The following is a 12,248-nucleotide window of genomic DNA, read 5'->3' as shown; positions in this document are numbered from 1 at the left end:
GTTAGAAACGCTCTCTAGTAATTTCTTTGATTGCCAAATATATTAATGTGTGTGAGAAAATGTGTCAATGGCAGGTATTAACTTAAAATACTTTGTAGAACGGCACTTTGTGAAGTTCGGTCCATTTACTTGTATTAGCTTACTGGCACATATTCCACATTCAGTAAATATGCACACACACACATTTATATATATATATATATATATATATATATATATATATATATATATATAATTTCTTATATATTATTCATATATTATTTGAATAATAAAATATTTATTTGAATAAAATATTTTTTATTTAATAAAATAATATATATATATATTATATATACATATATTTTATTATTTAATATATTGACGTCTGTGTGTGTGCATATGTTCATAAATGTTGATTACTGTATATATATAAAAACGATTTATCAAAATCAATTGTATTATAGGTTCACATTTATTTTCTTTATTCAGAAATTACAATTAAAATATAATGAAAAGTCATAAATGTTGTCTTTGGTGATTGTTTAATTTCCAAATATATTCACGTTTATATGTGAGTTGGTCGATGACGAACATTAGCTAAAAATACTTTGTGGAACGGCATTTTCTGAAGTTCGGTCCATTCATTTGTATTACCTTACTGGCAGAGATGCCACATTCCATATGGCGGACGCGATTACGTATCGCTGCAACGGGCCGAGCCGCTCCATGAGGCGTCTACGTATTAATGTCTATGGTGAACACGCCTTCTTACAAAAGGCTTGGAACCGGAACAGTTGCTCAGATTGCTGGGGTCCGCCCTTGTTCTCTGGGGACAGGTGCGTCCTCGAAATGCGTCCCCGTATTTTTGTTTTCGTATTTTGTCTTTGTCTCAGGTAATTAATGTCTTGGTTTGTGGTTTCTGATAATTATGATGAGCTGTGTGATTTTATGCATTTGATTGGTTGAATAAATTCTGAATGATTGTACGTTGAACAGTGATTGTTGTGTTGTCCTTGTGGTTCCGCTTTTACACACGACATCATGGACCCGGAAGAAGGCAACGAGCAGGAAGTTTTAACATTTATTTCTCTCAACACCCAGAAATGTTTTTCCACCCCAGGCATCCAATCATCATTTCTGATTATGTCGCGTACGTAGCGAATCCACAATGTCTCAAAATTGTAAATCTTATTTTTTCTTTGCCCATTTTTGTACTCTTTAAAATACAAATGCTTTCTCTGTTTAATTGCTCTATTGGTGTTTTTTGTAGGTTTCTGTAAAGTGCAGTGAAAGGGAATGTTCTGTCGTTGGTCCTCACTATTCTTAGGAAGAAGAAATGTTAGTTTGTCTGCAGTAATACTGGAATACTATGACATTGTATTAAAACGATACTCTGTCCTTGGTGAAACATTTTTCACATTTCCTCTAAAGTGTACCTATTGTTTTATTGTGCTAATTTTCATTAGCATGTTGTCTGTAAACTTTGAATGTATTGACAATGTGTACAATTCTGTTATAATATATTGGCTCTTTAAAAAAATGTGGGTAAGACTTTATTTGACGGGGGGTTTATAAGACTGATATGATACTGTCATAAATGTGACATAACTCCTGTTAGGAACATACCAACAGATGTTATGAAGTGTCATTCAATAAATAATGACAATTTTAATGAGAATTTGCTTTAAAAATTGCATGAAAGGTGTTATTTTGTTTATGACAGTGTCATGTCAGTCTTATGCACATCAAATAAAGTGTTGCCAAAATGGTAATATATTGAAAACACAATGTAATTAGTTTCACCTGTAAAGTGTGTTGTAATGGATCCTTCTGTGTTCTAGTATTGTGTATACTAGAACACATATGTGTGTACATGATGGGGCTAACAGTAAATTTTGCATGGGTCGCAGCACATCATGGGATTAAGGGGAATGAAATGGCAGACAGGTTGGCGAAGGAGAGTACCAATAGGGTGAGAATAGATATTAATGTTAATTTTAGTATAACTGAAATAAAGGGTTGTCGAGAAAACTGGCATGGAAGTGTGAGATCTCTCCAGGTACACGCAGAAAACAGGGTAAAGGCCTGAGAAATAACAGTGATCTTGTATATTGATTTAAGGATGATTAATGAAGTGAAATATAAATTACATATGTGTGTAACAGTTGGAATGATTGATGTTTTCTGTAATTACAGTGTCTGTAATGTATAATTGAAATATATGCTCTGTACTCATGATCTGTAGTAACGGTGACAACTTAATTGTTGTGCATTGTCAATGATTTTAGATAATGATACTTAAGTCACAGAATAGATAAATAATGGAGAAGTATACTGAGGGTTATAAGCAGATAAAACAAATTGATTATGTTTTGGGTTGATTATGTTTCATGATACATGAGACTGTAGATTTGAGTACATGAGAAAAAGGAACAAACTGTGTCACAAGCAGTACACTGGGCTGGGCGGAGGTCCCAGAACAACTCCAAAAAAGGCAGTAACTGCCAGATGGCCAGCAGAAAAAAGAGAAGTACCGAGAAGGAGTTGCAGCAATCAGGCAGAGAAGAGGAAGGTCTGGGACTTTCCAAAGTCAGGGAGGAGCAAGGTTTGGGGAGAGTAGGTACTTCCCACTGAGACATTCAGGAAGGGTGAGTCATGAGACCTCTCCCACACACAACTATGGGCTAAGAGGGTTTAAAAGCCAGCGAGCCAGGGAGGAAACTGTTCTTTGTCTGCGGCGCTGAGGAGGAGACAACGAAAGGACGCAGACTGAAGATCAGCAGAGGACCGCACCTTGGGACCGAGGGAAAGTTGAGACTTCGCGCCGCAAAGAAGGGACAAGATCCATCAGCCCCCAGTCCTGGTTCCTGATTTGGCTGACCCCTCTGCCTCCACCCAATGATCCGTATTCTACTGTGGTAGACTTAGAGTAAAAAAAAAAAGGTCACTTAGTGATGAAGATCCTGTTCGTTAAAGGACAACGGACTGATCGACTTTGCTGCTTTTCTGAAAGAGAACTTTGCTCCGCCAGGACAGAGACTGACCAAGGACATCTGAAAACTTCAGCTGCCAAGATCAATTGCCACCGGGTGTGAGTTGAACTGCCCCAAAGGCCTTGCTTAGTGGAACTAGTGACACAGGTTAGGGTTAGAAATGAGAGTAGGTTAAGATCGATTTTAATTTGATTTTATATTGTTACAAATTGTAATCTCTGAAAGAAACTCTGCTTGTTATTTACCCCTGCTAAAGCTTGTATAATAAATTACCTATTAAAATATTAATATAACTTGTGGACATTGAGATTAATTGAGTCGTTTTGATCATTAAGGGTTCTCTTGATAATAAGTAAAATTAACATACATGATTCCAGGAGAAAAGCTACCGTTAACAGGAGTGGTTGTAGAAGCTATGCAGCAGTGAGGGCTACTCTGCTGACTGTTTCTCAACTGAAAAGGGCCGTAACTTCTGGATCTGAAGGTAGTTGGAGCTAGACGAGTTTTCTCCGCCACCAGTTTAAACAGAAAATCTCCTATATACCTATTCTAGGGAAAGACCCGGGTTTCAGGGATTTTCTGGACCTGTTAGACAGAGAACTGGTCAGTAGTCAGTCGGTGGTGAGATAATGGCGTGGCTGGCTATTGCAGAATAACGAACAGGGTATAATTAAACAAAATACAAAAGAGAGGTGGCAAAAGGTATGGGAAGAATAAACGAATGGAAGGTGGTTGACAGATGAGAAGAACATAAAGAAACAGGAGAGAAGAGATAATTACCTCACCACTTAGAATCGAACACACTGGATTAAATAGATCGCTATTTTTGATAGGGAAACATCAGACAGTGAAATGTGACTTGCGGGGAAGATGAGACAGTGGAACATGTTATTTTGAGGTGTCGGAATTATCTGATTCAGAAAAATAAGTTTATTAGGAACCTTAGTAATATGAAAATGAAATCTGATATTGTTGATTTACAGAAAAAGGATTTGGGAAGCAGAGGATATCAGGCTATATTTGATTCATTGATATATTTGATTTTTTGGGAGAGTAAGTTGTATAATAGGATGTAGCTTTTTTTTGTCATGCGGTCCACACTCCTTACCAGTTGGTGGCGGTAATGCTCACCTAATGTTTCTTGCCAACCGCCAGTAAATTTCAAGAAGAAGAAGATGTTGACGTCGCATGGTTTGCTCCGTTAATTGTTCGAGTGATTCTGTAAAGAAAATCCAGCTTAAATATGCACTTAACTCCTGCTGAAGAAACATTCACAGAGTTTAAAGAAATCATCGTCAAGTCTGAGGAAGAGATGGATGATCAGCGCAGACTGATGGGCTTCTCCCGAACTCCCCGGATAATCTTACACCGAATAGGTAGGAAACACCAGCGTTTGGACCAAGGTTAAGGACTTAATATCTGAAGCTTTCTGTTCAAGGATCATTTTAGTAATTATTCTCCTCCGGTATAAATGAAGACAGACATCACAATTATGCTGTAAATATGGCTCATGTATGTAGAGAGAAAATGGAGCCAGTAATTTCAGTTGTAAAAATTTTTATGGGTCTTCGTCCTGTATTAATAAAGAGAGTTGCATTACAAAACGGGAGAAATCCAGTTGAATAGAGTTTCACCTTCCAGTACGACAACGATCCTGAAAATAAAGGCTGCAATGGGATGGTTTTAAACAAAGCAAACCAAATCTGGCCCGCTGTAGCTTTTTATGTGGCCCTCTAAACCGGGATCCCCACATTTCTGATTTTACTGCAAAATTTTTCCAACATTGGTCGAGTCAAAAATGTCACGTTTAACACAACAGAAATTAACACTGCAAAAACAATCACAAAATCCCAGATGGACAGGTCAGTGTGGACTAATGACGTGAGATCTCGGGGATAACGTGTCACAAGTAAGATGGACATATTACCGTTTATATTTTGTGATTAGAGTTTTACTATACTGTATTTATGTCCACCGACAAACTAACAGCTAATATTAGCTATCAGCGTAGCGCTTAGTGTAAGTAACACTGGGGTTCAGCCCCGCTATGAAGGCTAACCGAGATTTTGTTAATCTTAAAAAGTTTTAATTATTCATCGATTTATATTATGCCACACAAGGTGGCAAAGACTGTTATTTATGTGCAATTCTTTAGATATTATGTATATATAATGTTAATGTCATCTTGACCGACAACATTAAAAGAAATCGGTCATGTTCTATTTTTACCCATCAAATTATAATTATATTAACATCTGCTATTTAGCCGCATTTTTATGCGGTTTAGTTAATATTCCTAGTTGAACCTTGAATCCAGATCCCATTACACATAAAGCAGATAAATGCATCTAACTTTTTCTCTGTAGTTTCAAAAAACACTGACTGTGGCCTCAATAACTTATAATAAATTCAATTAAACGACTCCATTTAAATTATGATCACTGCTGGACATAGAAAGCAGCTCTTCTCATTAACACAAAGACGCACACGGAGAAGAGGAAAAAGATAAAGCAGAAAAAGGTGAAGCAGGAGGCAATGACAAAAGGAGGGCTTCTATAAGGAAAAGACAAAACAAAATATCTACTTTTCTTGACAAAAACGCATGTTTAGGGGAAATGGAAAAAGTAAATATATATACATTTCTTGACGAAAACTTATGTGTAAGGACAAGGAAAAACTAGATATATATTTACCCTTTTATTTCTTGCTATGTCAGTCTTGGTCCTCCATACACAGCACGTGTTGAGTAATCCAGGCAAGTACACATCGCTGCAGCAAACAGAAAGGGGCGGCGACGGACCACTGTCAGTCTCATACCTTATTTGGAAATGGGACCATTGCACTCCGGAAGTGAAGGGGGCGCTATTTTCTCTCACTACTTTTCATTGTTTCCTCTCCTACTCTGGTCAAAACCCACAGGTCCAACCCAGTGCATGCTGGTCTGATACCAGTCCCTATACTTGCAGAAAATGGACCCTCAGTTCTTCCTGTCTAATGTAGAAAAGTAAATAACAAAGGAACAAAAACTAAACAATTATTAACCTACAAATAAACTCTGTAAGTAAAAATATTAAGTGAACTAAAATCTAATTTTAATACAAATGAAAATAAATGCTAACTCCAAATTAAGTTATATCTTGAAATAATAAAGTTTACTGGTAAATATTAACAACAGTGGTGACTATTATTAATTTTATAATAAATAATAAAAAAAAAAAAATCCATTCATTTGAGAATTCTCCAAATGTCAACTGGATTTGTTGGACTGATCTGTCTCTCTGTCTACGCTCTTGAATTTTTAGGTGTGGGTTTTTTCTTTTTTTCATTTCTGCCGTAAACGATGGACAATTTCTCACATTTACTTCAGTAAAGTTAACAATTTCTTTTTCTCTGTTTTCTTGTCCAGATTCCCTGCAGTGTAACGGTTGTAACCAGGAGAGGAAATCCACTCTGGACCAGGAGGAGTTAGAACCTCTGCAAGTGAAACAAGAGCAGGAAGAACCAGAAGATCATCAGATAAAAGAAGAGCAGGAGGATCCAAAACACCAGCAGATAAAAGTGGAAGAGAAAGAAGTTGACTGCAGTCGGGGTAAAGAACAGATTGAATTAAAACAGGAGACTGATACCTGCATGGTGGTTCCTGTTTATGAGCCAACAAACCAAACTGAATCACAAGGGTGTAACTTTTATAGAATCCATCAATATTGATGGTCACTCGACTGACCAACTGCTCCAACCAGACCCAAATAATTTTTTCCGGAGTGCAATGGGATCATTGCACTCCGGAAGTGAAGGGGGCGCTATTTCCTCTCACTACTTTTCATTGTTTCCTCTCCTACTCTGGTCAAAACCCACAGGTCCAACCCAGTGCATGCTGGTCTGATACCAGTCCCTATGCTTACAGAAAATGGACCCGCAGTTCTTCCTGTCTAATGTAGAAAAGTAAATAACAAAGGAACAAAAACTAAACAATTATTAACCTACAAATAAACTCTGTAAGTAAACCCCAAAAATATTAAGTGAACTAAAATCTAATTTTAATACAAATGAAAATAAATGCTAACTCCAAATTAAGTTATATCTTGAAATAATAAAGTTTACTGGTAAATATTAACAACAGTGGTGACTATTATTAATTTTATAATAAATAATTAAAAAAAAATATCCATTCATTTGAGAATTCTCCAAATGTCAACTGGATTTGTTGGACTGATCTGTCCCTCTGTCTACGCTCTTGAATTTTTAGGTGTGGGTTTTTTCTTTTTTTCATTTCTGCCGTAAACGATGGACGATTTCTCACATTTACTTCAGTAAAGTTAACAATTTCTTTTTCTCTGTTTTCTTGTCCAGATTCCCTGCAGTGTAACGTTTATAACCAGGAGAGGAAATCCACTCTGGACCAGGAGGAGTTAGAACCTCTGCAAGTGAAACAAGAGCAGGAAGAACCAGAAGATCATCAGATAAAAGAAGAGCAGGAGGATCCAAAACACCAGCAGATAAAAGTGGAAGAGAAAGAAGTTGACTGCAGTCGGGGTAAAGAACAGATTGAATTAAAACAGGAGACTGATACCTGCATGGTGGTTCCTGTTTATGAGCCAACAAACCAAACTGAATCACAAGGGTGTAACTTTGTGTTGCAGTATTGCAAGTTGGTGGGGATGAGGAGGAACTGAGGGGGAATGTGGGGGACGGGGGGCAGTAGGAGTGTGTGCCTGACTGATGCACCCAGTTACTGGAAGGCCTTGTCTTTTTTACTGCTAAGAATAATGATAAAATTAGGATACAGGTCCTGATCAGGCCTGTCAGATTGATAGTAACTTTCAAAAAGAACCTTTTAGCAGCTATTAAACATACTACGGAATATAAACATGTTAAAACGGAAGTAATCTAATTATTCTATATAATGTCTTTCACTTGGTGATGGAATTACAAAGGAACTTTTCAATCATATTCTAATTCACGGAATGAGTGTGTATTTGCTGAATATATTTGCTTTAATATAGCAAATAATAAAGAGCCGAAAAAATTTATTTGGGTCTGGTTGGAGCAGTTGGTCAGTCGAGTGACCATCAATATTGATGGATTCTATAAAATGTGGCTTAAAGCTGAGATGCTAATGTTTGGATATGTAAAAATATATATTCTCTCTGCTTGTAAATCTACACATAGTTTGGTTTCCTTCAGTTCTGTAAAGATACAAGAGAGAACAAAGTGAAATTCTCTATATTGGCCAATAATTTAATTATGATACAATTTGTCCAGTGGAAAAATGGGTGGCTATATTATTTTTTTCTCAGTCTGTCCACTTAACGTCACGCGCAGAGTCGTTGCCATGGCAACCAATAAATAGCCCCCGGGAGCGCAGGGCAAAGATTATGTTCAAGTGCATCAGGAACTAAAAAACACAAATACATTTTCCAAGTAAAAATGTACGTAAAAACATCAAACAGAACATTCTGTCCGTTGCAGATTTATGTTTTTGAATTTTCATTTTGCGATCATTACGAAGGAACACTCATGGTGGTTGATTAGCTAACTTAAACACCTGTTCTCCTGAGTATCTGTCAGAAAATGTAGGTCGCCTTATTTTTGTGTAATTGAACCAAATTACTCCGAACTGCGCAGCAAGAGTTCATGTTAACTGTGGCGGCAGCGTGTCGGTTAGTCTGTGTTACCCAGAAAGCAGTTGGGCACAATATGGCAACACCAGCACCGTGAGTGAAACAATTACTGGGGCAGCCTACTATATAAAGTATTCGGGGACCGTTGTTTTATTATTACATGTAAACATACACATAAACATTTGCGGACGGGACGTTACATTTAACAGCCAATTACGGAACAGTTCCTTATTTTACGGGACGGTTGGCAACCCTAGCAGCAACATGCATGGTGACATCATGCTGCAAGGAGTCTATAGTTTAAAATAACATTTGAAGCTCACTTAAGAATATCGTGATATATATCGTGTTTAGCAAAAATATATTGAGATATTAGACTGTCCTCATATCACCCAGCCCTACTTGTAATAATACAATTTAATGTTAAATATTAACAATAGTCCCTACTGCAATTAATTTTGTAATAAGCAAAATATATATATTTAAATACATTCATTTGAGAATTCTCCAAATGTCAGCTGAATATGTCAACTGATCTGTCTCTCTGTCTACGCTCTTGAATTTTCAAGTGTTTTTTTTTGTTCATTTTGTCTTAAACGATGAAGGTTTTCTCCTATTGAGTAAAGTTAACAATTTCTCTTTTCCTCTGTTTTCTTGTTCAGATTTCCTGCAGTGTAACATTTATAACCAGGAGAGGAAATCCACTCTGGACCAGGAGGAGTTTGAACCTCTGCAGGTGAAACAAGAACAGGAAGAGCCAGAAGATCATCAGATAAAAGTGGAAGGGAAAGAAGTTTACTGCAGTCAAGGTGAAGAACAGATCGAGTTAAAACAGGAGACTGATACCTACATGGTGGTTCCTGTTGATGAACAAACAAACCAAACTGAATCAGAACCAAACAGGAACCAAGACATCTTCCAGGAAGCTGCTGAAGCTGAGAACCGAAATCAGGACAGAAGAAAACCTTTCCCATGTGTGACCTGTGGAAAAATTTTTAGTAGAAAACCGTATTTAACTCAGCACATGATGATTCACACTGGTGAAAAGTCGTTTTCATGCGTGAACTGTGGAAAAAGTTTTTGTGAAAAACGGCGTTTAACTCAGCACATGATGATTCACTCTAGTGAGAAGCCGTTTTCATGTGTGACCTGTGGAAAAGGTTTTCGTTACAAAGCTAGTTTAACTGAGCACATGATGATTCACACTGGTGAAAAGCCATTTTCATGTGTGACCTGTGGAAAAAGTTTTCGTCACAAAGCTAGTTTAACTGAGCACATGATGATTCATACTGGTGAAAAGCCGTTTTCATGTGTGACCTGTGGAAAAAGTTTTAGTCAAAAACACGATTTAACTCAGCACATGAGGATTCACACTGGTGAAAAGCCATTTTCATGTGTGACCTGTGGAAAAAGTTTTAGACGAAAACAGCATTTAACTCAGCACATGATGTTTCACACTGGTGAAAAGCCATTTTCATGTGTGACCTGTGGAAAAAGTTTTCGTCACAAAGCTAGTTTAACTGAGCACATGATGATTCATACTGGTGAAAAGCCGTTTTCATGTGTAACCTGTGGAAAAAGTTTTAGCCAAAAACAGCATTTAACTAAGCACATGATGATTCACACTGGTGAAAAGTCATTTTCATGTCTGACCTGTGGTAAAAGTTTTAGCCAAAAACGCAATTTAACTCGGCACATGAGGATTCACACTGGTGAAAAGCCATTTTCATGTGTGACCTGTGGAAAAAGTTTTAGTCTAAAATGCAATTTAACTCGGCACATGAGGATTCACACTGGTGAAAAGCCGTTTTCATGTGTAAACTGTAGAAAAACCTTTTGTCACAGTCAAGGTGAAGAACAGATCGAGTTAAAACAGGAGACTGATACCTGCATGGTGGTTCCTATTGATGAACAAACAAACCAAACTGAATCAGAACCAAACAGGAACCAAGACATCTTCCAGGAAGCTGCTGAAGCTGAGAACCGAAATCAGGAAAGAAGAAAACCTTTCCAATGTGTGACCTGTGGAAAAAATTTTAGTAGAAAACAGTATTTAACTCAGCACATGATGATTCACACTGGTGAAAAGCTGTTTTCATGTGTAAACTGTAGAAAAACCTTTTGTCACAGTCAAGGTGAAGAACAGATCGAGTTAAAACAGGAGACTGATACCTGCATGGTGGTTCCTATTGATGAACAAACAAACCAAACTGAATCAGAACCAAACAGGAACCAAGACATCTTCCAGGAAGCTGCTGAAGCTGAGAACCGAAATCAGGACAGAAGAAAACCTTTCCCATGTGTGACCTGTGGAAAAAATTTTAGTAGAAAACAGTATTTAACTCAGCACATGATGATTCACACTGGTGAAAAGTCGTTTTCATGCGTGAACTGTGGAAAAAGTTTTTGTGAAAAACGGCGTTTAACTCAGCACATGATTATTCACTCTAGTGAGAAGCCGTTTTCATGTGTGACCTGTGGAAAACGTTTTCGTTACAAAGCTAGTTTAACTGAGCACATGATGATTCACACTGGTGAAAAGCCATTTTCATGTGTGACCTGTGGAAAAAGTTTTCGTCACAAAGCTAGTTTAACTGAGCACATGATGATTCATACTGGTGAAAAGCCGTTTTCATGTGTGACCTGTGGAAAAAGTTTTAGCCAAAAACACGATTTAACTCAGCACATGAGGATTCACACTGGTGAAAAGCCATTTTCATGTGTGAACTGTGGAAAAAGTTTTAGACGAAAACAGCATTTAACTCGGCACATGATGTTTCACACTGGTGAAAAGCCATTTTCATGTGTGACCTGTGGAAAAAGTTTTCGTCACAAAGCTAGTTTAACTGAGCACATGATGATTCATACTGGTGAAAAGCCGTTTTCATGTGTAACCTGTGGAAAAAGTTTTAGTCAAAAACACGACTTAACTCAGCACATGAGGATTCACACTGGTGAAAAGCCATTTTCATGTGTGAACTGTGGAAAAAGTTTTAGACGAAAACACCATTTAACTCGGCACATGATGTTTCACACTGGTGAAAAGCCATTTTCATGTGTGACCTGTGGAAAAAGTTTTCGTCACAAAGCTAGTTTAACTGAGCACATGATGATTCATACTGGTGAAAAGCCGTTTTCATGTGTAACCTGTGGAAAAAGTTTTAGCCAAAAACAGCATTTAACTAAGCACATGATGATTCACACTGGTGAAAAGCCGTTTTCATGTGTAACCTGTGGAAAAAGTTTTAGCCAAAAACAGCATTTAACTAAGCACATGATGATTCACACTGGTGAAAAGCCGTTTTCATGTGTGACCTGTGGAAAAAGTTTTAGCCAAAAACAGAATTTAACTAAGCACATGAGGATTCACACTGGTGAAAAGTCATTTTCATGTGTGACCTGTGGAAAAAGTTTTAGCCAAAAACAGCATTTAACTGAGCACATGATGATTCACACTGGTGAAAAGCCGTTTTAATGTGTAAACTGTAGAAAAACCTTTTGTCACAGTCAAGGTGAAGAACAGATCGAGTTAAAATAGGAGACTGATACCTGCATGGTGGTTCCTGTTGATGAACAAACAAACCAAACTGAATCAGAACCAAACAGGAACCAAGACATCTTCCAGGAAGCTGCTGAAGCTGAGAACCGAAATCAG

General features: G+C 37.4%; 1 protein-coding gene and 1 long non-coding RNA gene across 2 annotated transcripts in view; one reads left to right on the top strand and one right to left on the bottom strand.

The window, feature by feature from the left end:
- Nucleotides 1-5,767, bottom strand: part of LOC148152778 (uncharacterized) — a 31,306-nt gene extending 25,539 nt beyond the window's left edge. The window contains exons 1-2 of the long non-coding RNA XR_015761937.1: nt 5,666-5,767; nt 4,104-4,191 (exon numbers count right to left, since the gene is read on the bottom strand). This is a non-coding gene — a long non-coding RNA (uncharacterized LOC148152778). The remainder of the gene's footprint in view (nt 1-4,103; nt 4,192-5,665) is intronic.
- On the top strand, nt 754-12,244 carry LOC106912564 (uncharacterized). The gene is made up of 4 exons (XM_088002485.1): nt 754-4,348; nt 6,379-6,561; nt 7,323-7,505; nt 9,256-12,244. Exons 1-4 carry the CDS (start codon nt 4,216-4,218, stop codon nt 12,066-12,068), a joined length of 3,312 nt encoding a protein of 1,103 aa, XP_087858611.1. The 5' UTR covers nt 754-4,215; the 3' UTR covers nt 12,069-12,244.
- Nucleotides 12,245-12,248: the final 4 nt, after the last annotated feature.

The sequence above is a fragment of the Poecilia mexicana genome, unplaced genomic scaffold (genome assembly GCF_051168715.1).
Source record: "Poecilia mexicana isolate PSO_F unplaced genomic scaffold, ASM5116871v1 scaffold_22, whole genome shotgun sequence".
NCBI lineage: Eukaryota > Metazoa > Chordata > Actinopteri > Cyprinodontiformes > Poeciliidae > Poecilia > Poecilia mexicana.
The sequence above is the reverse complement of the archived record's forward strand: the minus strand, read 5'-3'. Positions and strand labels throughout refer to the sequence as shown.

Excerpts from the sequence above, each read along its gene's own strand:
- LOC106912564 (XM_088002485.1), top strand. The coding sequence starts at position 4,216 with ATGCACTTAACTCCTGCTGAAGAAACATTCACAGAGTTTAAAGAAATC. Across the intron at positions 4,349-6,378 it reads GATAATCTTACACCGAATAG|ATTCCCTGCAGTGTAACGGT; the intron begins GTAGGAAACACC and ends TTTCTTGTCCAG. Across the intron at positions 7,506-9,255 it reads AGAAGTTGACTGCAGTCGGG|ATTTCCTGCAGTGTAACATT; the intron begins GTAAAGAACAGA and ends TTTCTTGTTCAG.